This window comes from Melanotaenia boesemani, chromosome 5, assembly GCF_017639745.1.
Source record: "Melanotaenia boesemani isolate fMelBoe1 chromosome 5, fMelBoe1.pri, whole genome shotgun sequence".
NCBI classification, from domain to species: Eukaryota; Metazoa; Chordata; class Actinopteri; order Atheriniformes; family Melanotaeniidae; genus Melanotaenia; species Melanotaenia boesemani.
Window position 1 is genome coordinate 30,253,725 of NC_055686.1, and position 24,343 is coordinate 30,278,067.

The following is a 24,343-nucleotide window of genomic DNA, read 5'->3' on the forward strand; positions in this document are numbered from 1 at the left end:
CCCTGATGATGATGATAATGGTTTGACAAGTGAGAAATTATGTTAGATGTAAAGTCTGAGTCGGGATCTGAGCGCAGGTGTTGCTGAATGAGCAGTAATAAAACAAGTTTTAGTCTTTACTACTAGTTTTACTTAGATTTTTTATTGCTGTTTTCCAGAGCTTTTGACAGAAAATATTCATCAAAATGTCATCAAGTGACCCACACACAATAAAAAAATATTAAACACGTATTTTTTATTGTTTTATTATTGCTGATATGGACCAATTTGTCTGAAATAAAAGTATAAACACACACACATATATATATATGGGTATGTAGAGGTCTGGATGGTCCTGATGGGTGGGGTTAAAATGTTTTTCAACATTAATTTAATTTGAATGCCATTTTTATTTTATTCTCAAATGTATATTTTTAGAAATTAAACCAAACTTTATTTGTTCTAAAAATATTTACATTTTTTGTAAATTCTTTAAGTTAGTGGAGAATGAGGCAGCTTTGAAGTAGTTTTCACTGCTGGGAAACTTTGTTGTGATTTAATTGCTTTTTATGTCCCGTCTGCATTTCAGTATCTACTTATTTATTCATAATTTTATCCATTATTTAAGATAAATTAAGATCTATGATTTATTTCAGCTCTGAAATTAAATTGTCTTTTGATTATCCAGATGCTAAATATAGTTTGCTGTTTAAATTTTCACTTCTAATTTTAGTAATTTGTAGTTCATATTTTTGTTTTACATAAATTTAGATTTTATAGAATTCAGTTGAGTAAATAAAAAAATGTGTATATATAAATATATAAACACACACATATATACATATATATATATACACACACGTACGTAAATAAATTGTCAAAGGATATGTGAAACTGAGGTAAATATAGTTGAAACTTGACATTTTTCTCCATAAATCTCAGGTTGTTCATTACATGTAAACATCTTGATAATGTACTTGTACTTCTTTGTACTAAAACAAAGGGGAAAATGTAAAGTTTTAATTATTTCTAGGTTATGTTATTTTATTGGTCCGACCCACTGGAGACCTGACTGAGGAGATTGTGGAACCAGGACTAAAACGAGTTTGACACCCCTGACCTAAAGGCTATGCTATCATGATAATTTGCTGGCGATCTAGCAAAGATTAAAGGGTTAAAACTAAACCTGATGAAGAAAAACCTTCCAGTAAACATATGCTGTCACTGAGGGAGAAGCTGTGAACATGTTGGAAGCCGTGGAGAAAAACTTGTTATATAACATGAGTGAAGCAGCCAACGGCGCCCCAGAAGAAATGAAAGAAAGGAGAGTTTACTACAGGCAGGACAAACCAAAGGAGGCTGGAGAGGAGGTGAACCGGGTCAGTTTATTACTAAACCAAGCAGGATTTCAACAGCTTTTCAGGCTAGCGGTGCAACACAGACCGGTTCCAGGAACAAAGAAAAACTAACAACTTAAACTCAGATTTAACGTCTTCTGCAGAAGCAACACAAACACGGCACACAGCGTGTTATCAGAGCACAGAGATGCAGAAAAAAAACGGGATCATCAGAGATGCTAGCGGCTCGCTAGCATCCTCCTGGAACAGAAGAAATAAAAAGTGGAGCTACAGAACTGAGAAACAGCACTTAGTATTACAAAAATATTCATCTTATTCACCTCAAGCCAAAAAACCAGAAACCAGTCGGGGAAATGAAAAGATCATGCACGCTGACCTCTAACAGCTTAAAACCATCAGATTATTGATCAGAAACTGAAGTGATTTATTCTGTTTACAGATAACGCTCACACACATACGCACACGCACACACAGTTCAGTGTGTGTACAGACTTTAAAAACAGACTAATAAAGTTACAACTTTTATCTAACAAACGAGTATCAGTGGTAAAAAGTAAAGCACTGGTTATACTGGTTTCCTGGGAACAGTCTGTTGGTGTCTGCTTCTTCTGTGGCTGGATTAATTCTGTGGTGGGGGAGGAGGGGGGGCAGGAGGCATGCTGAAAGGGGGCATGCCCGGTACCCCCATCCCCATCATGGTGACAAAGTTAGAAGGGTCCATGGGCGGCGGGGGAGGCGGAGGGGCATACATCATGCCTGTCGAGCCCGGAGGTGGTGGGGGAGGTGGAGGGGGGGCGCCAGGTGGCAACGGGGGCTGGACTCCGGGGGGCGGCGGCACCATGGAGGGATTTCCCATGGGGAGGGGGGGTTGAGCAGCAGAGGCCGCGGGCTGCTGGGGTTGCTGCCATGGAGGCAGGGAGCCGGAGCCTGGGCTGGAGGTGGTGGTGGTATCTGTGGGGGGGGCAGAGGGAGGAAGGTTAACCCTTTCCTGTTCATGACCTGATATCACACGGTTCACAGGTGGTTCTAGTACCACGTGGTACCCTGTTAATACTGAAATATGCATGACGGCGACTCCTGGAGTATCTAGGAAGCCATGTTTGTAGTTCTTTGTAGTTTCTACCCCCCGACCAGACAGAAGTGCTCCTATACCAACTATTTTATAAGTAAATATTTTTTATATATAAATACCCATTTTCAAGTGTGCGGGACAAGAAAATGTCCAGATTTTTAAATAAATGCTGCATTCTGTTATCGGTAGCTAGTCACCCGACTGATGTTCGTCTTCATCAGGACCGCCTGCATGTGCAGCTCAGGATGAAACTGCTCTGGTTTTCTCCCAAAACTCCTCAGTGTTAATACTTCATCATAATCTGATGCAGCATTTTCTCTTTTTCTGGATGCACACGGCATCAAACGGGTGTTTGTGCCGACCTCTCAGCCATCACTGACCTTCCAGGGGAGGGTTAGTTACGGTACACCTGACTCATCTAGCTCTTCTTGATAATTTGACTCAAACTGGGAAAAACAGATATATGATCAAACTCTACGGTATTCCATGTTTTACACATAATTCCAGTTTCCCTGTGTGAAACCGTCAAGATTTATGATATCTGGAAACTTGTAGTTGTGTAGAAAACGTTCTCCCACAAATAAAATCAGGAAACATTGGGACCAGGTCTTACTCTGCTGCCAGGGCAGTGGTGTACTTGTTGCCATGCTGCTTGTGGGAGGTGGTGGTGGAGCCTGCTGTTGCCATGGCGGCAGGGGACCAGAAGGAGGAGGAGGCTGGCTGCTGGGAGGAGGTGGTGGAGGTGGCATCATGCTCATGGGAGGAGGAAGCAGACCTGAAAAGAAATTATGGTGGTTAACCCAGGCTTTCTGCTGGAAAATGAGTCAAAAACAATGATTTCTCTGGAATTCAGATTGTGCGTTAAACCATCTTGGTATGAAAATAAAGGCAGAACTGGTGAGATTTCAGAGGTGGAAGCATCACCTCACCACAGTTCGACATTGAGTGAGGTCATCTGATGAGGAATCTGGGAGACACACCTTGGTCCCACTGTCTTTAAAAACACCTCCAGCTTTTTTTCTATGGTGGAACATTTCTTATGGGATGTCATTTTATCCAGAAGTAGATGAAAACACCACGAAGCAGAGGATACATGCAAAAACATGGACAAATATAAGGCTTCTATACAGCTGAATTATGAGGGGTGAACTCCAGCTTCGATCAGCTGATGTCCATGATTGATCCGAATTTTAAACATTGGGATTGCGGGATTTCACATTAGCAGCTAACGCTAAGACGGCAGGCTCTCACATTAGCAGCTAACGCTAAGACCGTAGGCTCACAGATGAACATGTAAACGATGTTATTTTCAACTTCATTCTAAAACTTTTTTTTTTCCCATTGCCAGAAAAAAAAAAAAATCAAGAAGCATTACTATAATGTGACATTATTAAAATTCCTTGCAGTAAAGCAGTGTGTTTTGTCTCTTCAGTCTTTCCGTGGTTAGTTCAGACAGAATATGGAAGAGGTTTTTATATTTTCCTTTGTGGCCATAAAACATTTCTATGTTTTCCAGTCAGTTTGTAATTAAACAGAGAATATTGTTGAGCTAAACATTTGTTGATGGACAAAGTTATTTAAATCCCTTTAGTCCGCAAAAAAAAAAAAAAAAAGGTTTTCCTACTTGGACTTTGTGTATTTTGTGTAATTTTAGGTCCAGTGTTTGTTAGGGTTCGGTCCATAAAGTCTGTTAAAATGAAAAATAAACATGGGAGGTTGTGATGAAAATAATGAAACCAAACAAGGCAGGTATAAAACAAACGGCCATTTAAACCCTTGCGGGTTGCAGCTCTTACCCATGGGGTGGCCATGAGGTCCCGGTCCCTGTCCCATTGGAGGAGGGGGGGGCTGCATCCAGGGTGGAGGCATTCCGTTGGGGTTGGGGGGCATTGGTGGACCCCCCATGTTGGGCATGGGAGGAGGGAAGTGTTGGGGTCCTCCAGGTCCAGTGGGCCCTCCATGCATGCTGTGGAAGTTCCTGTTCTCTGTGGGACCGGAGCTCATCCAGGGGGGGCGGTTCTGTACAAGACAGTAAAGTTAAACCCCGTTTCCATAGAACCTGGATGTAGGTGGTGTGTGCGTTCCCAGCTAACCGGTGGGGGCTGGTTGTTGTTGGGACCAGAGGCTCGAGGCGCTCCTGCCTGTGTACTGGAGTGTCCTCCAGACGTGGGGACCGGGGCCTCGCCCAGCTCAGCCATCAGGGACAGGTACTCCTTGTCCATACGGGCCTTGTCCTGGGCCGACTGGGGGGGTTCTCCCCCCGTCGCTCTGTGGGCGGCGAATGTGCTGCAGGAAGAAACCAACAACCCGTTAGACCATCGGTAACGATCCGGAAACACAACCAGGACGTTACTCAGACCGTTACCTGGTGTACTTGCAGTCGGAGGAGATGTGACCGGCTCCACCACATTTGGTACAGAGGGTGGTGTTGGTGATGCTGCGAGGCTCGGAGTTCTGCCAAGGACGAAGGATCCTGCAAACCAACCACACCACACCTGGAAGTCAAGCTTTATTATAATCACAGGGGTATCTGCCATGTTGGTCCTCAACATGTTACAGACTCAGCATAACTATTTAAAACGGTGACAGCAGGAAGGGTCAGCATGTGGTTTGCAAATATCTTAAACAGGACCTGGTCTAGTGTGGCGTTTGTAGACTGGTTAGTGTTTGGTTGAGAGAAGGCCCTGTTCCTCTCGTCCCATTGCTAGAGAATCTGTTGATTCTTAGCCCACACGTCGCTAAGTTACCAAATTATCTCTGGTTTTGTTTCTTCCCTCTCAGTACGGACCTGTTGTCGTCCTCCCTCAGGGTCCCGTTCAGCCTGGCCAGCTCCCTCAGCTGCATCTTCCTCAGGTCGTTCTGATCCTCGGGCGTCTCGATGCCTTGCTTCAGGATGTTACGAATCTGTGGACACATTTCTGACCATCAGTACAAACTATAGGCCTTCAGCAGTTCACCAAAGAGGGCTAAGGTGACCCGACCTGCTCCACGGCCTTCTTCACGTTCTCCATGGTGTTGGCTGTGACCAGGGCATGCAAAGGTTCATCTTCCCCCGGCAACATCTGTCCGTCCTTTCGGCCGACTTTCCCTTCCTTCACAGAGCCTTTGCCTCGAATCATGATCTTAGCGCAGCATTCCTTCTCGATGTTCTTTAGCGTGTTCCCACTGAGATCATGAAAAGAGGAGGAACGCTTCAGTTATTCATTTACTGGGCTGAACAAGTTTGATGCTGACAAGCCACTAGTCCTACTCACCGAGGCCCGATCAGCAGACCAACAAAGTTGATTTCTGGGTATTCATCTTGGGGGATCATAACTTTGTCGCTGACTCTGGTGGCTGGAGGTCTGCAGGACAGAAGCACAGTTTAATGTTTGCCTGGAGAACCTGGAAGCTGGCTAGCTGGACGGACAACTACAGTTATTAGCAGATTTTAGCTGCAGAAACTTCACCTTTTTACATGATTAAATAAACTGAAAACTTTGTGTTAGAAACTTTAAAACTGCACAATAAACATCAACAAAGAGCAACTAAAAAGGAAATTTCATGAGGAAACAATGAAAGAATGAAAATAAATAGGAACAGCTGCCTAGTGTGTCTACAGTGTGGAGAATGAGGAAAAAAGCCAGAGAGACATGGAGAGTGCTCAGAAACTTGTATGATATAAACATACGATGAAGACGATGACGGTGGAGAATTGTTCTAAAAAGACGACATTGTGTGGATTTTGTATTTTTTTTTTATACATATTTTGTTGTACAAGTCACATGATGCTCAGCAGCAGCTTCTGCAGCACCAACACTGTAATTCTGATAAAGCTGCAGCGGCTGGAGTTTACATGAGAGAAGTGGAGCTTTTTCAGTTCAGACATGGAAACAAAACAGTGACATTTTCAGATCTAGACCATAAAGAGACAAGTTTAGGTGCATCCTACAGCAACAGCTGGATGTTTCATCCACAGTGAAACAACATTTCGGGAGCCAAAAACAAATTTTTTTAAACCACGTTCCAAAATGAAAACATCTGAAAAACATTCATTCCCAGGTTTTCAACCAGATGAAGCGTCCAAATGACGGCCCATCTCCAGCTATTAATGCAGTTCAGAGTTTTTCTTTAAGGTCTGTAAAGGTTTTCCAGCCCATTACGGCTGCTAAAAAACACCAATAAGAAAAAGAACAGAAGCGAGGCAGACGTGTTTATTTCCCACCATATTAACGGAAAACAGTCCACATCTGAAAGGACACTCCTACAGAAAAGCTCTAAGGCTGAAAATATCCTTTTTCTTCTTATGCATACGAATGTTTATCATATTTGAAGCGTGTCTGCATACGTCCTTTAGAAATTAATGCTACCAATGTGACTGGCTGTAAGGTCACAGGGTCAACAGCAGTAAAAACTAGAAAAACCAAAAAAAAAAGTAAAGAATCCTTTAAAAAGTTCCTGGTTCCAGGCTGTGATCTGGGTCTCCCAAAAAATTTATTAACTTGTTTATTTCATTTCTGAAATTTCCTTAAGATTTTATTAAAATCTGTCTATAACTTTTGTTGCTGATGCAGCCGAACACATAAATACAAGAATACATATATACTAGGGCTGTCAAATGATTAAAATTCAGATTAATCACAGCTTTCAAATTAATCTTGATTAATCACCATTCGCAAATATGCCTGAAATTTACCTGTTTTTTCTGTATTGTATCAACAGAATGAGCCGAAGCTACAAATATTTACTGGGTAAACGACCAGATGTCCAAGGGTCAGTAAATGCAGCATGTAATGTAGTTCTATAGATGTGTCCCAATTCAGGGTCTGCACACTTCAAAATGAGCAACCTAGCTCAGAAGATATTAAAATTCTGTAATATTTGATAATCATGGATTTTTAAGGGGTTAATGAAGTGTGTACCAGCTGGAAAACAAAAGAGCCTGATCTCAGGAGCCTCGGCGTTAATGTTGGCTAAAGTGTCCTGATATAAAAACAGTAATTTCAGAGGTTGAAGTGATTCAACGTCCTGTGTTGTTGCTATGGGAAATGCTTGTCAGCTAGGTAGGCTGTCCCATTATACGAACGTTATGCGGACTTCCAAGTGTGTAGACCCTGAATTGGGACACAGCTTACATGTTCTAGATCATAATTCAGAATTCATATATCATCATCCTACCAACCGTCTCCATGGTGATAATTTCTGTCTTAAAACCAGCAGATGTGACGACTGAAGTTAAACAGCCAACATTGATGAAGAAACTCTTTTCTTCACTTTTTTACATTCATATAACTAAAGTGATCAATTAATCAGTTCAATATTTCATAAAATCTAGACCTAAAAAGGGTCTTATCTGTGCCCCCCTTATCCTGGTCAGTGCTCCTGCCCCCCATCAGAACTTTTCTAGACCCGGCCCTGCACAGCTGGAGTATAAACCCTGTCTACCACCAGCCAGCTACTGTGTTAGAGAAGGTCCTGCCAACAACAACACTTTGGGGTAAATATGTGATGGTGTGAACATGAACAGCTAGTTTCCTCCTTCTCAGCTGATCCATAAACACACACAACAAGAGAAAAGCCGATCAGCTGATCACCGACAGCCGTCATGATTCACGGAACAACATGAGAGGGGAGGGAGGAAGCAGCTGCTGCACAAACAGAGACGACCAGAGATCCTCTAGAGCAGGGGTGCCCAAGTTCGGTCCTCAAGATCTACCATCCTGCAACTTTTAGATGCAACCCTTCTCCACACACTTGAATCAGATGTCATCTGCATGTCATTCAGCTCTGCAGAGGCCTGCTAACGAGCCAGTCATTTGATTCAGGTGTGTTGGAGAAGGGTTGCATCTAAAAGTCGCAGGATAATGGGGCTGCAATTAATGACTATTCTGAGTCAATAAGTCATTGACTATTAAAACGACTAGTCGACTAATCGGATTATGTATCTCATGATTATTAAATGGCTCTTATTTCACTTTCAGCTTTGAAATCTTGCATGAGGTTGTTATGCAAGTCTGAGGTTCCTTGTACTTCCGTGGTACGCAAGGTCTGCTTTACAAATTTCACATGTATTTAATTTATTTAGTAAGTTTAACGTGAAGTTATAGCAGACTTCTGACGTCCTCTGCCGCCGTTTTGCTCCCTGGTCCGACGCCATATCTTCCCACTGGCGGACTTTATTGCACATGTGCAACTCTCAGCAGAGACTATTTTTACTGTCAACAATGTCGACTAATCCTTGCAGCCCTATCCATTAATGCTGTATTTATTCTCAAATCCATCTATAGAGCCAGCCGGCTCATCTTTCCCATCTTGCCTCTCAACGTCACGCCGTCATAACGGAGAAAAGACCAATGTATGGGGCTCGTTATGCCACGACAGTGTTAAAACATTTTAACGTAATTATTTAAATTAGTTAACTCATTATTTTTGACAGCCATAATGTATACACATTAATAAAACTTAAATACACAACAAATGTGATGGAAATCCTCTATTAACAAGCATATTAGAACGATTACGCTAACAATGCAGCCGGCTGAATACAAGAACTCCAGGTTAAAAGAAAGAATATTCTCAACCTGTTAGCCAACTTAATGAATAGAAAGTGAAACTGTGGGTAGAGGGACATACTTATAGTCTGCAGGAGGCTTGAAGTCGGGGTTAAGGCCGACCATCTCCGTGATGAGGGAGTGCCGCTCCTCCTCGATCTTCTTTCGTGTGCGATACTCGCGGGTGTTCAGCCTTTTGCCCTCGCTGTTATAGATGGGCTCTGGGGAGGGAGACCTGAGAGCAGCAGACAAAATACAAAACACACCACATCACAACTCTTCTGGAAGTAGAGCTGTGACCACAATCACACAGGCTCCCTACAGCTGAACTTTAAGCCAAGATTCAAGCTTAAAAACTGTTCTGGTCATTTAGATCTACCGAGACTGACTGACTTGTTACTTAAACACAAGAAGAAAATTATGTCAGAACTCTGCACTGACAGGTAAAAGGCTAGAGTTCATTATTTCATGTGATCAGGGTAAACGGGGGGCGACCAAACCTGGATAGAGGTCATTAAGCTCATACAAGGAAACAGAAAAAAAAATAGAAATATTTGTAAAACTACACCTGCATACAGGATTGTTGGTCTACAAGAAAGGACAGTTGTAAGAAACCAAAGCAAAATTTGCAATCCTAAGCAGAGATGCTGGTAGTGAGAGTTGCTTGGTGCTGACGTGGTGGAAGAGGTCCGCACCTCCCCTTGGATGCTGAAAACCTGTGCTGCTGCTGCGTTAAGGAGGCTCTGCGCTTGAAAAAGGGTTAGGTTGACGTGGGGTAATTTGGGTTAGAGAAAAGGAATTAAGATTAGATATCCACCTTTTCCTACGCTCTCCAATCAGAGAGACACTTATGTACATGTCATATGAAGAGTGGAGAAAAAAAATGAAAAAAATATTCTTTTTAAGCTTCAAACTTCCAACGGTGACCACCTGAAACACCTCCCAAGTTAATTGTGTCACATCAGATCGAGTCAAAGGGTCTCTAAGCTAGCAAAAGTCAAGTTCACACACGGTTGAGGGGAAGCCACGTCCTGTGGGAACAGATCCTTATCAGACTACATTATGGAGTGGCCATTGAATTTTTCCAAAACATCCAACAGTTCTGGCAGCTTTTTCACTCTTTACAGAGTCCAGAGGGAAAACTGGAGCTCAGTCTTCTTCCCCCTGCTGGAAATGTTTCATGTTTGTGGGTAAACCTCGCAAATAACTGGTTAAGTAACAAGCCTACAGGCCATGAGCTCAACGCCAGCTAAAATAGTGGTAGCTATGCAGAAAGAAGGACAAGTGTTACCAGGTAAAGGTGTTGGTCTTTATCAAATAATGTGATTTTAAAAAAGCATATTTAACTAAACTACTTCACATTTAACCATGGTGCGTTAATAAAGGCTAAAATGTGCTTATGGTAAATGTACTAACCAAAATCTGGTTTTATACTTAACAAAAATAAAAATAAAAAATAATTAAAATTTATTTCATCATGTCTCAGAGTATATTAAGTCATAAAATAACAGACAACACAAGCAGTAGGTGGAACATTTATGCTACAAGGCCAAATATGAAGCAACAACTCCACTGTTAAAATGAAAAGGTGGAAATATCCAAAACCACTTTCTTTACTCTGGTCCTTACTAAAGAAATATTCACCTTGGCTCTTCGGACACGGGCCTGAAGCCCCCACTATCTTCCCCTTCAGACTCTCACAAAGACATTGATTTTTACCCAAGACTGAAACACTGTTCAACTCTGACTGGTTACTTTTCTTTAATACCAATTTCCCCCGACCATCACCCCATTTCTACCGATCCACCACTGGTTCAGGACTGGAGCCAGAGCCAGTCCTAAGTTGGTTCTCACCCGGGCCCGGTTTGATCTGGCTAGTACTGGGTGGCGTATTGGTTCATACTGAAACTGGCTTTTATTTCTGTTATATGAATTTGTAGGTTTTAAAGGTGTTTTTTTTAGATTGTGTCACAGTGGCCTGAAATCCAGTTTAACCCTTAAAACTCTGCTAGATCTTTGGCGCCCCCAGTATCTCATCTACCATCACCAGTGACTCAGGAGCGTTAGTGTGTAGCTCTGTGGGTAAACAGTGATGGATAGCTACCCTTTAGATGATCTACGTAAGTTTTCCAGGCATTTCTATCCCATCCAGGTTTACAATCCAGCCACTAAATGTAGTTTTATTCAGAGACTATCTGGTAAATCCACAATGATCCATGATAACAGCATTATTTATCACATTTCATCAAAAAAGAGATCACTATCACTACTATGTTGCTATGAGACCTCTATTTAGACCTGGACATGATGATAAAGCCACTTCCTGTCAAAGTTTCCACCAATCAGAGAGCTTAGATTGACGGTAACGTCCAATCAGGAGCAGCCAAAGATCAACCAGTGAGCAGAAAGTTCTGTGTGTGTGAAAAGAAGAAAAATGATGCTCCTCTATGGCTGGAATAAAGCCAAGAAGACGTTTCTGAGGGTGACTCTGTCCAAACGAAGGTTCTGGATTTATCTGGATCAGCCTTGAGGTCCATCACATGATGATGTTCCTAGTTTGTAACACAGAATGAGCCCAGGGTTGTCTCTCTTTGGTTCAGTAGAGTCAGCAGCAGATTTCTGTTTTCTGACTCTTCATCCTTCATGCATCCTCCTCAGACTGCTTTAAAAATGTCAAAATTCCTTCCAATATCACAACCAATCACATTTTTTAGAGCGTGCGATCCGCCACGCTGCCGCTTGTCACGCCCCGTGTGTTGGGTTTCACCTGGGTGGCGATGAATTTCACCTGTTGCTGCCCCCCACCCCTGTGTGTCGAGCCCAGCTTCTACATGCAGTTTTACGTCAAATAAAACAAAAATTAGAAAATGTCTTAGAGTTTTAAGGGTTAACAGAAAGATACTGGTTGCTTGCTAGTCCAGGGACTTGAACCCGAGTCCTCTAACCTCTGGGCCACCCTCCCCTCTTCTTGGGTTTGTGTCAGTACTCTCTAGAGGACAACCGATGATCTAGATACAGTCATATGACATGTAATAGGGCTGGGCGATATGAAACAAATCTTAAATCTCAATATTTTTTACCTGACTCACAATATACGATTATATATATATATTTATTTGACAAGTAACCAAAGAGACGGTTCTAATTTACAGCCTTCAGTCCTAAATATACTTTTATTAAGGTTCAGCAGCACATTTGCATTAAAACAGCAGAAATTAAAGTACTTTTATATTAAATTAACTGCTCCTAAAAAATAAATAAATTGAAAAGTACTTTACAATGACCATAACAAAAATACAGCTGCGCAAAATGCAAAAAAAAAAAAAGATGCGGTTAACTCAAAATGAGCTATCTCGATATAAACGATATTCCCTCCTTCTATATTGTGTCTGATAAAGTCTCGATATATTTGAAAATCTCGATATATAGCCCAGCCCTAACATGAAATCTAATAAAAAAAACAAAATACTGTTGACATTTTGGTCTTACCAGTACTAAGACCCAATCACAGGTTTCAGGTTCTGTCTCATATTTACTCTCACCCGTCTGGTTTTTGGTGTTACGTGGATTTATACACACCATCGTCACTAGTAAAAACTATTCAGTGTCCGCAAGCAAAGCAACAGACAGCTTTTACATACGTGACCAGTGACTTTAAAACATTAAACTTCCGGAAAATAAGAGGAGGTTGAATCTTATTAAATCGTCTCGGTCTGGTTTGTCTTCGTAACTAAGCCGTTACATTTGGTGGTCCAAACAGAGCACTGGTTTTAGGCTGGGTTCTGGCCAGGGCTGAACTCGAAACCGCAGTTTAAGATGTTGCGAGCAGCAAACTGCGAAGAGCTGAATTAATTTACATTACAGACCGTTTCATTTTTACAAGGACAATGAAGAAACTTCAGTGTTTTGGCTGCAGGTTCGTATCTCAACTTTACGTCCTTGTTGGAGTTTAGAGCGGCTCATATTTACATGTCAGGTGATAATCTTCCATCTCATAGAGAACTTATATTTCTGCATGAACCCTGAACAGAAACTAGAATTTAAAAGATTAAATCGCAATATTAGTCAGAAAATAAAAGAAAATCACAAGTCGATTTTCCCCCGTATGGCTCAGATCCAGTTCTGGCTCTGAACCACCAGACCGATCCCTTGAGACGTTTATCTGAACGCTCAGAAGATGCTTTATAAATATCACAAAACTGGTTTCATTTTCCTCATTAATGACTCTTGATTCAGTTCAATAAACAACAGTGTCTCAGCATCTTGGATAAAAACATGAGATTCTTTTTTGTGTAGAACTGGAAAGAAATAATAACTATTCTAAATACATTTTGATTGGGAAACCCCATCATCAGTTTCTGATGTAGGGATAATAAATTACATCTACTTACAAAATGTTTGACCCAATTAAAATGAATTGTGATGAAAGAGAAAACTTGATTAAGCTGTGTTTAAGGGAAATCCTCCGATATGCTAAACACTGTCCTACAGTGGAAACTAAACTACTTTCTTCTGCTAACACTACCATGTACATGTGAGATTTAAACTAACAACCACATTATAATGCAAATCATCATTATGTGATCCAAATAGTCAAGAAGGTAGAGAAAGTGTTACTGTTCGAGGGTTTAATCTTTTTCCGACCTGTCCTCAGGGTTAACAGGGATTCCCAGGTCTCCTGTACGCAGTTTACGAGTCAGGTCTTCAATCTGCAGTTGGACTGGAAGAATTCAGGTTAGGAAAGAAAAACAAGGATGGAGAGAAATGTGGTTACCATAACAACAACAGAGAGACAACGCTCTGCACATTAGAGCAAAGTCTCATTCATTACTGCAGTAGAGACAATTGTTGAGTCTGTTAAATAAAAAGCAGATCAAATAAACATCTGTGAGGCTAAAACATGAAGAAACTTACTCATTCTGGTGGATTCTGGACACATTTAAATTACAGTAAACAAGACCAACCTTTTCTTGGACAATGATTAAGCATGATTACATGTCAAATGATGAAACCATGATTTCTAAATAAATAAACAAAGCCTGCCGTAGCGTTAAGGTTTACTCCCATAAACACAGGGAGTTCTGTTTAAAGTCTACGGACACGCTCTGTCTTCTTGTTTTTAGCTTATTTCAATACTGAGGGGCTGCTGTGACATAGAAACAAGTCTTTCATTTAGAAGGCAAGAAAAAAAATAATCATGCACATCATGAACGGTGTGACAGTATCCCCTCCAACACAGATTCACTGAAATGATTACTCTGGGTTATAGAGACGAAGACTTCTTTAAACTCTTGTTTTAGGGGATCTACTGAATGAGCAAAGGAAACAATAAGTGTGATAGACGGAGGGTGGGCCACAAAAATGGATGTTTACATACCAGGGAAGAACCACCATTATCAATGAGAGGACAACATCAAATATGATGTTAGTTACTAAATAAAAGCTGTCTGCGTCTGAGGACAGTGAAGGTAGTGTGTTGGTTGGTGCTGCACTGCTGCTGGAAGGCATGTATGGTTAAAATGATTCAGATGATTTTATCTTTTTTTGTTTAACAGGCCAAACTAAAACTGGGGCTAAATTGAACATGTAAAACACAAAAATTGGTCATAAACTGAAGAAAACTAAGAGTTAAACTACTAGTGAGGTGAAACAAAGTCCACAATTTGCATGATCTATTTAGTTTCTTATGGTAGCAGATGCTATTTTTTAATTGCATACCGTCTTACGTGTTCAATGAAGCTGAGGGTAAGAACATGAACACAATCATCAAGTGTTCCTCAGTTTGCAATACCCACAAAACCAGCCGGGTTGCTTATTGTATCTCAGTACGATAACTGCCATTAAAATCAGCACTGCTCATATTCAATCCAATTTAGCCATGTTAGGACATTATGATGCCTTCATGCATAGGAACAATACTGATGATGTGTTTAGGTGGAGAGGAATCAGGCGAGACACTGAGCAATGGCCTGCAGCTCAGGACAGATAACCAGCAAGCAGTGTTGCTTTATCAGCTATCACAAACTCCTCTTGTTAATGGGTGCCCGATGGTATGCAAACCAAAAGACTACAAAAAGACAGCAGAACCACTTGATTCGAAATCAACGTAACACCTTTACATCAACATGTTATAATCATTGCTCATTAGAAATGATTGCTTTGTCTCAACAGTTGGAGCAGGTAAATAAATAAAAATCTGAGTGTCCCATTTAAGGAAACAGAACAATGATGTAGTAAAAAATACACCAGAAATGTGAGTTTTCAGTTTGTAATGCAACTTGTAGCTGCCTTAAAAAAAAGCTCTAACTGTTGGGAATTCAGCAAACAGGACATTAATGCAACATGTCAAAAACTTCAACCTTAAACAAAATATAGCTTATAACAAATTAAAGGAATTGCATTTCTAATTAATAAAGGGAATCTTGATTAAAATGAACATTTACCTATATATGCTCTCTCCTGATCTCGGGTGAGTCCAGGAGGGATGACCGTGGGCATCCCCGGTATGACAGTCTTCTGATCGGGGGTCTCGGGGTTCCACCGACTCTTCTTCCTTTGTTTCTTCTGACCATAATCTATCGGGAGATGCAGGATACATCACGTCGGGGGGTAAATTCGGCGTGCTACGTTACAGGATGAGCGTCAACTATAGCGCTCTCCGTTAACTTGCTAACCTTCATCTAACGTTGGCGGTACATTAGCTAATGCTAATGCTAAACCCGCACAGGTTCCTACAGTTAACAAGGTAGACGGAATTGGAGAATTATTTCTACCAGTTTAATGTAATGGATCTATTTCTTTGACATGCATTAAAAGCTACCTTAATAAGGCATTAAAGCTAGCTTCATGGCTCATAGGCGCTGTTGACTAATTTAACAAGCTAACAGAAACCCTTAATTACAGCGCGCTTTTACTACGTTAGCATTAAATCTAATTACGTGTTAATATTAACCAATCAAATGGCCTTAAACCAGCTCAATGACTTGCTTTGCTTGTAACATTAGCATACGTCCTCCATTCCGTGCAAAGCCAGGCCCTCAACGTCGTGTTAACTTGAGTCAACAGCTAGCAGCGTTAGCGGATACTTTGGTTACTTACCAGTTTTAGCCATCCCGGAGCCCACACCTGCCTGCTGTTGAAACTGGGCTGAAAAACCGGTCCCTGGGTTAATCTGATGTGCCTGAGGAAAAGGGGCGTTTGGAATAGAAGGCTGAAAACCTTGCAGCGAAGGAAAGGATCCAGGCGGCCCCGGGGTTGGCATCAGCCCGTTACCCGCACCAGGCCCGGCGTCAAATCCTCGTTTAGCACCGATACTGGGGTGCAACTTCCCAAGAGGAGTCGCATTCGCTCCCGTGGCCATTTTCAAAGCACTGAAATGGCTTTTTCTCGGTCAAACGTCTGTTCAGACAGGTTTAATCTCCGAATTGTACAAACGAAAAAATATCCAACGAGGTTTCGTCCGCAACGCCTATGCAAGACGCTTCTCTTAAAATGGCGTCTACACAATACCACAAAGGTTGATCCTCGAGACGTGCTATGAGCTGTCAGTGTAAAACGCTCCTATTGGCCAGGTTAAGGTCTTCCATCCTGAAAAGTGATTTGCTCACTTGATTGTCAATCAGCTGGACTTTGACCAATCGCTGACCAGATTTCCTCATCGTCTTCACTCAACGGACATGTCCAGTTAATTTGCGACTTTTTTAGTTTGTAAATTGTGCGCTGTTATTACATTGGAGGACTTTTATCTTGAACTTATTGGAGAGATTTCTACGTAATTTCCACTTAATGGAAAAATAAGGACATTTCATCCAAAGCAGCCTCATCTGACTCCTCATTTTTCAAGTTGTTCTATCTCTGATTAAAAAAATGCAGTTAAAATGATTAAGGAAAATTTTATCTTCTACAATAAATAATATTGTAGAAGATTAATATACATTATATATTGTATATATATTATAACACACCTTCATTCTGTTAGAATGACATAAAAACTAAAAGAAAAATCTGTTTATTACCCTTTTAAATGGAGCCAATTGAAAAGTTCAGATCCTGAAGAATGTTCATAGATGATTTTTAATTATACTACATCATTGCTATGCAAAACTAAGAAAAATGCTGTTACATGTTGGGAAATACTTGGAAACATTGTGGGCCGGTCTCAGAGATGGACAGGGCTTAAAGCCTGTCCCAGACTAAAATGCATGTTATAATTGACTCAATTCAAAGTCTTGTGAGACTTGGCTTAAGTTTTAGTTTATTCTGGATTAAACCAAGCCAGTTGCAAGGGGGATGATTAGAGCTAATCTGAGGCTGAGCTGATAGTTAAATTAATCTTTCAAAGGGGAGAGTATATCTTCAGCTCAGGAATGTTAGCTGGGGAGTATGAACTATATGAATGATTTATTCAAATGAAGACTAATTCATCCAACAAAGGCCTGCCTGAAACTATTTGCAGACAGGAAGAATCCTCAAATTTATTTTGATTTAATAACTTTTCCAGACCATGTTTGTACATACTATTATTTTAATGTGTAAATTGATGCATTATCCTTTTAATGTTGTAACATTTGATTGTCTTATTGTACTGTGTACCTTTCTTTTATCTGCTATAAGAACTATGGATGGAAATTATCTTTAGCTTAGCTATGATCTGGCATGCTTACTGTTCATAGATCTTCATTAACATGCACTGTCCCTGTCAAATAAACTCACCCAAGACACAAATGATTATTTATTTCTACAATTAACCATCATTCATGGTTTCTTTATTTACTCTGTGTAAATGTTCATCATCAGGTACCAGGAGGTTGCTGGGACTCCAGACAAGAAGCCAGTTCATCAGGTGGTTCACCACCGATCCAAACTCTGATCAGCTGCATGGATCAATTTAAAGACTGGATGTGCAGAACTTCCTTCAGTTAAATGAAAACAAAACTGAAATAATAGTTTGTTGAGCCAAGGAAGAAAAATTAAAAGTCAGTACTGAGCTTCAAACATCTGAGTTCAAAACTAACAACCAAGCCAGAAACCTGGTAGTCCTGGTCCTGGACTCAGACCTGGATTTTAGATGTTATATTACATAATCCTGCTGTTAGTTTACTAAGACCTGAATGGTTTCTACTTTCTGTTCCCAGAGTAAGAAATAAACGTAGAGAGGCAGCGTTCAGCTTTTATGCTCCTCACATGTGGGACAAACTTCCAGAAAACTGCAGGTCTGCTGACTCAGAAGTTTTCCATCAGGGTTAAAAACGTTTGTATTTGCTACCTTTTATCAGAACAGCTGTTAATTCCCCACACTGGAACTTTATTTCTGGCTTTTTATCCATTTTATTTTTCCTTTCTGTTTTTAATTTCTTTTAAAGTTTGTCTTTAATGCTCATTAGTGCTTCCTGCTCCCTGCTGTGATGCTTGTGAAGCGCTTTGAACCGTCTTGAACGTGAAATGTGACGTATAGATAAACTTCTGATTTCTGCCTTTTTAACGCCACTTTCAGGTTCTTCCAAAAGGTCTATAAAGGCAGGTGAAATTAATGGAAGTGTGTGAGATTTACTAAAATCCTTGTGATCACATTTTCCATTTTGTTGTATTCAGCACAATTTTTTAGTTTGGTGCAACTTGTTTAAATAACTTTTTTTTTTTTTTTTTACCTCTGCTGTTATTTTCAGATTCACATGGTTTTTATTATCACCAGGTTTATAGCTTAATTCAGGACTCCAGACTAACTAAAACAACCATAACCTAGGAAAGTGACTTAAATGTACCAGGTTAACTAGTGCAGATTAAGGCCTAGTCCTGGTTTGGTCTGACCCGTCTCTGAAACCAGTCCTGTATGCGTTTCATTCCCATCATGTCTCACCTTTTCTTTCATCTTCTTTTTATTCTTGTGTGTCCACATTATCAGGTCATGCTAAGATTTTTGTCATACATCATCCTGTTTCCCGTCATACATGTTCAGTGACAAACAGGCTGTCGTGCAAGATGAGGCCATCTGCACTGGATAAAGCAAATATTACAGCTCAAAAACTCATCTTAATCCAGGTTCCACATCCAGAACAATCTGGTCTCCAGTGGGTCAGACCAGTAAAGTAACAGCATGATGACCTGAAAAAATTAAACTCCACATTTCGCTCTGATTTACTGCAAAGAACATAAATAATTACATTTAATCTCAGAAAATACACCTGAAATTTCTAAAAGATGAATATTTTGCTTCAGTTACACATTTACACACACATGTATATATATATATATATATATATATATATATATATATATATATATATATATATAAATATACTGTATATAATTAGACAAATGCATTTTATCAGTTTATATATACAAATTCATATCATATTCTATATTTAATTTTTCAGTTTATCTGTATTTGTCTCAATTTATTTTATTTACATATTCTATTTTGTGTATACATATACACACACATATTTATATTTATCAAGACTTACACATGCAATATATATATCATAGTGGAGCTACATAAACACCCAACATTTAACTGAAGGATTAAATAAGAACCTGGAAAACACTGATAATGTGAAATACTGGAACTTCTCAGGAGCTTAAAGGAATTTTAAACGTTTTTAGTAATCCTGACCACCTGAACTGATTCACCGCATCACACAAACTGGACTCTGAAGTCTGAAGAATTGATATTTGTCTTCTAATCTGTAATTTTCACATTAATCAAATTCAGCCTGTGGAGCAGATCGGACCCTCTGGTGGGCCAGTTTTGGCTCCTGGGCCATATGTTAGACACCCCTGACTTTAGTTTGCTGCACAAGCCATGCATGCAGTTATGTTTCACTTTAATATTTACATTTATTGACAATAGTCATGACATGAAACATATCATTCCATTCAAGCGTTATGGACCACCCGCTGGTTTTCATGTTTTTAAACGACTCGGTACAAACAGAATTCAGGTTTCAAACTTTTAATTAAAAAGTCCCAAGGAGGAAAAGAAACATGAGAAACAGAGATCAGTGTAACGTGACATTACAAGATGAGCTGAAGTCTTTTATTTATCACAGCGATGTTTAAAAAGATAACACAAAACTCTGAATAAGAAAAAGAAAAAGGTTTCTTTGACATCGTGTCAAATCAATATAATCCAAAATTTAAACTAAAAGGTGAAACAATTTACCAGAAGTTAGTTAAGAAGCACTGAACCGGGATCTGACGTCACCTCTGATTATTGTGCAGTAATGCTGGAGGCTGCAGGACAACTTTCACTACAATGCACATAGTTAAACACTGGAAGGTTTTATAGACTCACCATGGCCATGCACTAACAACAGTATATCAACATGTGTCCTTCAGCTGCTATTATACCACGAATTAAACTAGGTCGTAGGTAAACCTCGCACCTGTACTGAGAAGAAAAAAAAAGAAGCTAAAAACTCTCAGAACTGCACAAATATCACAAAAGGTAAATAAGGAAACAGCTATATGACCTGGTATCGGATCAAAGCATATACGAACTGACGTTAGGTGGTTCCAGTGGCTTAAGCTGCCCTACCAGCTCAACGTTAGTCAGCTAGCTGTAGCAGACATGGGTTAGTATGCATATCGTGCCCGATCAGCGGCAGGATCCCGCGCGTGGTCATAGGCAGAACTTCTAGGGTGGGTGGTCACTGGGGAAAGGCGCGAACGCTCATATGTATATCCACCCGTCTCGCCAGCGACTCTCCGTATCGGACTCCGGTCACGTGAGTAGTATGAGGAGACTGGGGCCGGTGGAGGAGGGAGGGGAGGGCACTCGTATGGGTCGACGCTAGAGGGGGGCAGACGATCCCTCAAAGCTGCAGAGGAGGTGGTTGTTGAAGCAGACAAGGCGACACCATGGCGTTCCTCGAAATAACTGTCTCCGTAAGTATTGGCCCTGTACTTCTCGTAGTAGTCCACGACCCCGTACGGATCCCTTTCCTCGTAAGACGACCGTCGCACCGAGAAGGCTGGTACCGCGCCATAGAGCGAGCCGTTGGTCCTGTATGCCGCCTCGCTGCCGTACATCCGAGCCATGTTATGATCAGCAATGGCGTTTATGGCGTACCCGGGATGTGGCCCATATCTCACTGCGCTCTCATAGCCTGCGCCTCCTCTGTAATCGGTCATGCTGCTTTGACCGGAACCCCGGGAGAAACCATGTGCATAGGTACCGGCGTAATCTGGATCACCGCCGAAGTCCTGATAATCCCGGCTGCGATCACGCCCGCCAAATCTCGAGGCACTGTATCCATCAGACTTTGGCTCCGAGCTGTTTCTGTGGTAGCCATTTTGGTCTAGAGGACATTCTTTGGACCAGTGGCCTTCCTGCCCGCAACGATAACAACCCGCTCCGTCTCCCATTCCCGGCGCAGTACGCAGGCGGCTAGTCGAAAGCTTCACGCTCATCAGTTTGCCTTAAAAAGAGAAGACTCAATAAGGACTGGTGCCGGCATTTCAGATAAATGACATTGACATGAAGTCTCCTGATCAGTTAGCATGTTTAAAAGCTTCCTTTTACTCTAAATGAGAAGGTTTTGATTTGAGCATTAAATACCTGGGTGTTAAAGCTGAAATCCATAACACTGTATATATATGGATAAATAGATATAAATGGATAAAGAACATGTCAGATCCTTTTGTAAAAAATATGACGTTAGGGATGACAGCTTTAAAAGAAAACTCTTTATATCCGTCTCGGCTCAGCTTGACTTTGCCTGTTCTGTCTTTACTTACCGTGACTCACCTGTCAACTCACAAGAACTGAATTTTCTTGGTACTAAAATCATAAGTCTGACTGAACCTGCCCATCAAGCCCAGCCCAAGAGTTCACCTTTAAAGGCTGTGTTGTTCAACTGATTAATGGCCTCCACGGCATCCTCCATTCGCTCCATGTGAACAAAAGCATAGTTTTTAACGATGTCGCACTCCACCACAGCACCAAACTCTTCAAACTTGGCCCTCAGCTCCTGATTGGTGCATCCAATGTTGCCGACATACAGTTTGGTAGATCCTTTGGACTTGCCGTGGCTCAGTTCTACATTAAGGGGCTGATCATTCAGCATGTAATGATGAAGGTTGCGGATGGCCTCCTCTGCCTCAGCTTTGTTGTCCATGTGTACAAACCCAAAGTTCTTGACAATGGAGCACTCTGCAATTTTCCCATACTGGGAGAAGAGGGAGCGAAGTTCATCCGATGTAGTCTTCTGTGATAAGTTCCCAATGAATATTTTCACCATCGTGGAGCCTTCTTGTCACTAAGGCAGGAAAATGAACAAAAAAAAAGAAAAAAAAAATCCCACATTTGAATTATTTCTACAGCAACTTTTTTAATAACTCATAACCTAAATGAGACTTAATGAACAAATATATAAATTTATGGATAACAAGACAGTAACAGTCTCAAGACTATAACTCTTTATCCCCACTTTATATACTTATTAAAGTTTAATTATTTATATATATATATATATATATATATATATATATATATATATATATACACACACACACACACAAACACACACAGTTTAACTGTAAAGTATTTCTAGTGGAAGAGGTGACAGTAGAGGATATTATAAGTATTCGAAGATAGTGCAAAGCATCCAGGGTGTGTAGTTACACACAGGGCTAATAAGTAAAAACGGGATAAAAAGTATAAAAATTAATATCTGGGTATTAAGTCCAAATCCAACCATTAAAATTATTTATATGGAGAGGAAAACCCTCCCAATTATTAATAGCTTGTAATTCTCGTGGATTTTCACGCAGCTTATTGTAACACGGCGGCCATGTTAGCTACAAAACTAAAGCTACCTTAGCTTCGTTGGCTAGCTTATCATAACAGCGAAACAACAATGGTTGAAAACAAATCACCAGGCAACAGTTCGCTCAATAACCAAGACGTGCAGAATATTCTTCAACGTGTTTGTGTAATTACCTTTGCAAAGCTCACTTTTCGCATGCAAAGTTAGCTTAGCCGATCACTGCATTATGGTGCGCGACATGCATGCTAACGGCTTAGCTAGTTAGCTAAAGTAAAGCGTTTAAGTGGTGTAATTTCAGCATTTTCCCCCCGATCATCCGATATTCTGTCAGGTTGTTTACACATTCAAATATAAAAATACATACCTCTGAGACAAAAACCGCGTGTTGACCCTTAGAGAATGAAATGGCGACTGAAGCGTTACAGCATCTCGGGCTCGTGACGACACAACGCCAACGTAGATGTAGCGTAGAAGACGCTGAGCGCTAGTAAAGCCTCTGATCTAGGTGCTTCCCGTGAACCATAACCAGAGCATAACCAATGCTTTAACTGTTATTTCCATGTATCATTAATAAACACACGAGGCCCCTCATCCGTTAAAACATCTAAAATGAGAGCTTTTCAATGATACAACCGTCATAAAATGTATACAAAGAACTGATTCGTGTCACCAAAATGATTTGGGCTTTCAGACCTTTAATGTATGCAGACATTTTTACAGCTAGTATGCAAAAATACAATTTTCATATGTACCTACATGTAAAACAAAGGCACATTCAGCCTAAAACAAGTGCCTCACCACTTCTAACTTTATTACGCTCAGACTGGGTTACATAGAAATAACCCCCTCCCCCCCCAAAAAAGCTTTCCAAATCTCACCAACACACATTTTATTCCCAGTAGAAGATAAACATGTCAGATGATGAAACTGAGACATTTCACCATTTGATGGAAAATATGAGCTGATAGTGAATCTGATGAGCAACATAGCTGGAAAAAGTTGGAACAGGAGTAACAAAAGGCTGGAAAAGTAACTGGTACAAAGCAGAAACACCTGGAGGAGCATTTGATAACTAATCGGGTTAACTGGCCAGGTCAGTAACATGACTGGGTATGAAAGGAGCATTTCAGAGAGGCAGAGTCTCTCAGATGGAAAGATGGACAGAGGTTCACCAATCTGAGACAAACTGGATCTAAAACTGTGGAACAATTTCAGAAAAATGTTCCTCACACTTTGAAGATCCACCATCTACAGTGTAGAATATCATCAAAAGATTCAGGAGGAATCTCTGTGTGCATTGCACAAGGCTGGATGCTGGTGATGCCCTGCATTAAAAGCAGATGATTCTCTACTGGACACCACTGCATGGACTCAGGAAGACTTCCAGAAACTACTGTCTGAACACAGTTCACCCTGAAACCCACAAATGCAGGATAAGCTCCAACATACAGAGAAGAAGCCAGATGTGAACAGGATCCAGAACCAGCACCGTCTTCTCTGGACCAAAGTTCTTTTAAAATGGTCTGAGGCAAAGTGGAAACCTGGATGAAAATGTGATTTTTTTTTTCTGGAAAGCATGGATGGCATGTTCTGCAGACTAAAGAGAGGGAGCATCCAGCTTATCAGTGGACAGGT

At 40.7% G+C, this 24,343-nt stretch overlaps 2 protein-coding genes across 5 annotated transcripts; both read right to left on the reverse strand.

The window, feature by feature from the left end:
- Positions 1–1,345: 1,345 nt before the first annotated feature.
- On the reverse strand, positions 1,346–16,450 carry sf1 (splicing factor 1). 3 transcript variants are annotated; one of them, XM_041986537.1, is made up of 13 exons: positions 16,038–16,450; positions 15,383–15,514; positions 13,584–13,659; positions 9,022–9,174; positions 5,664–5,753; positions 5,391–5,574; positions 5,198–5,313; positions 4,775–4,882; positions 4,503–4,695; positions 4,206–4,428; positions 4,034–4,096; positions 3,023–3,184; positions 1,346–2,288 (listed from the first exon to the last, which is right to left on the reverse strand). In XM_041986537.1, exons 1-13 carry the CDS (start codon positions 16,297–16,299, stop codon positions 1,957–1,959), a joined length of 2,094 nt encoding a protein of 697 aa, XP_041842471.1. In that variant the 5' UTR covers positions 16,300–16,450; the 3' UTR covers positions 1,346–1,956. The 3 variants fall into 3 exon arrangements, with proteins under 3 accessions (XP_041842471.1, XP_041842472.1, XP_041842473.1); XM_041986538.1 differs by lacking the exon at positions 4,034–4,096; XM_041986539.1 differs by lacking the exons at positions 13,584–13,659; positions 16,038–16,450 and having other exon boundaries at positions 15,383–15,506.
- Positions 16,451–19,874: 3,424 nt separating this feature from the next.
- On the reverse strand, positions 19,875–23,176 carry LOC121640702 (RNA-binding protein 4.1-like). 2 transcript variants are annotated; one of them, XM_041986548.1, is made up of 3 exons: positions 23,073–23,176; positions 21,775–22,198; positions 19,875–21,358 (listed from the first exon to the last, which is right to left on the reverse strand). In XM_041986548.1, the coding sequence occupies exons 2-3, from the start codon at positions 22,178–22,180 to the stop codon at positions 20,514–20,516; spliced, it is 1,251 nt and encodes a 416-aa protein (XP_041842482.1). In that variant the 5' UTR covers positions 22,181–22,198; positions 23,073–23,176; the 3' UTR covers positions 19,875–20,513. The 2 variants fall into 2 exon arrangements, with proteins under 2 accessions (XP_041842482.1, XP_041842483.1); XM_041986549.1 differs by having other exon boundaries at positions 21,219–22,198.
- Between the last annotated feature and the right edge of the window lie 1,167 nt (positions 23,177–24,343).